General features: G+C 64.0%; 1 protein-coding gene across 1 annotated transcript in view; it reads left to right on the forward strand.

Moving 5' to 3' along the window:
* DCTN2 (dynactin 2 (p50)) overlaps nt 1–630 on the forward strand; it is a gene marked incomplete at its 5' end in the record, with an annotated part of 2,561 nt that overhangs the window by 1,544 nt on the left and 387 nt on the right. The window contains 4 exon segments of the mRNA XM_010187553.1: nt 39–75; nt 196–273; nt 381–452; nt 543–630. The exon segment at nt 543–630 is cut by the window's right edge and continues 9 nt beyond it. Coding sequence (XP_010185855.1) covers nt 39–75; nt 196–273; nt 381–452; nt 543–630 — 275 coding nt within the window.

The following is a 630-nucleotide window of genomic DNA, read 5'->3' on the forward strand; positions in this document are numbered from 1 at the left end:
CACCCGGCCCCCCTGATGCCTTTTCTTCCCCTACAGACCCCACTGCTGGGGGGGCTGAAGGGCAGCAGCCTCATGGTGAGTCAGGCAGGGGGGGCTGGGGGGCACACAGGGTCCCTTTTCCCTCACTCCATGCCCATAGCAATGAGGGGGGGGGCCTGTCCTGGGGTCCCCCCTCACCCCATTCTCCCTTCCCAGGAGACCGTACAGGTCCTGCAGGCCAAGGTCAACATCCTGGACATGGCCGTGCTGGACCAAGTGGAGGCCCGGCTGCAGGTGAGGGGGGGCACAAGAGGGGGAGAGCCACGGCACTGGGCAAGGCTGGGAAATTGGGGGTGGATCTGGGGTCTCACATCTGCCCCCCGTCCCCTCCATCTCCCCAGAGCGTCCTGGGGAAGGTGAATGAAATTGCCAAGCACAAGACAACCGTGCAAGATGCTGACACCCAGAGCAAGGTAGGAGCCCCCAAAAGCAGCTCCCCCATGGTGGGGGGGTAGGTGGAGCCCCCACTCTGAACTGTGCTGACCCCTCCTTGCCCCCCCCAGATCCATCAGATCTATGAGACGATGCAGCGCTGGGACCCCATAGCCAGCACCCTGCCTGATGTTGTTCAGAGGCTGGTGACCCTCAGGG

This window comes from Mesitornis unicolor, unplaced genomic scaffold (genome assembly GCF_000695765.1).
Source record: "Mesitornis unicolor isolate BGI_N332 unplaced genomic scaffold, ASM69576v1 scaffold41116, whole genome shotgun sequence".
Lineage (NCBI taxonomy): Eukaryota > Metazoa > Chordata > Aves > Mesitornithiformes > Mesitornithidae > Mesitornis > Mesitornis unicolor.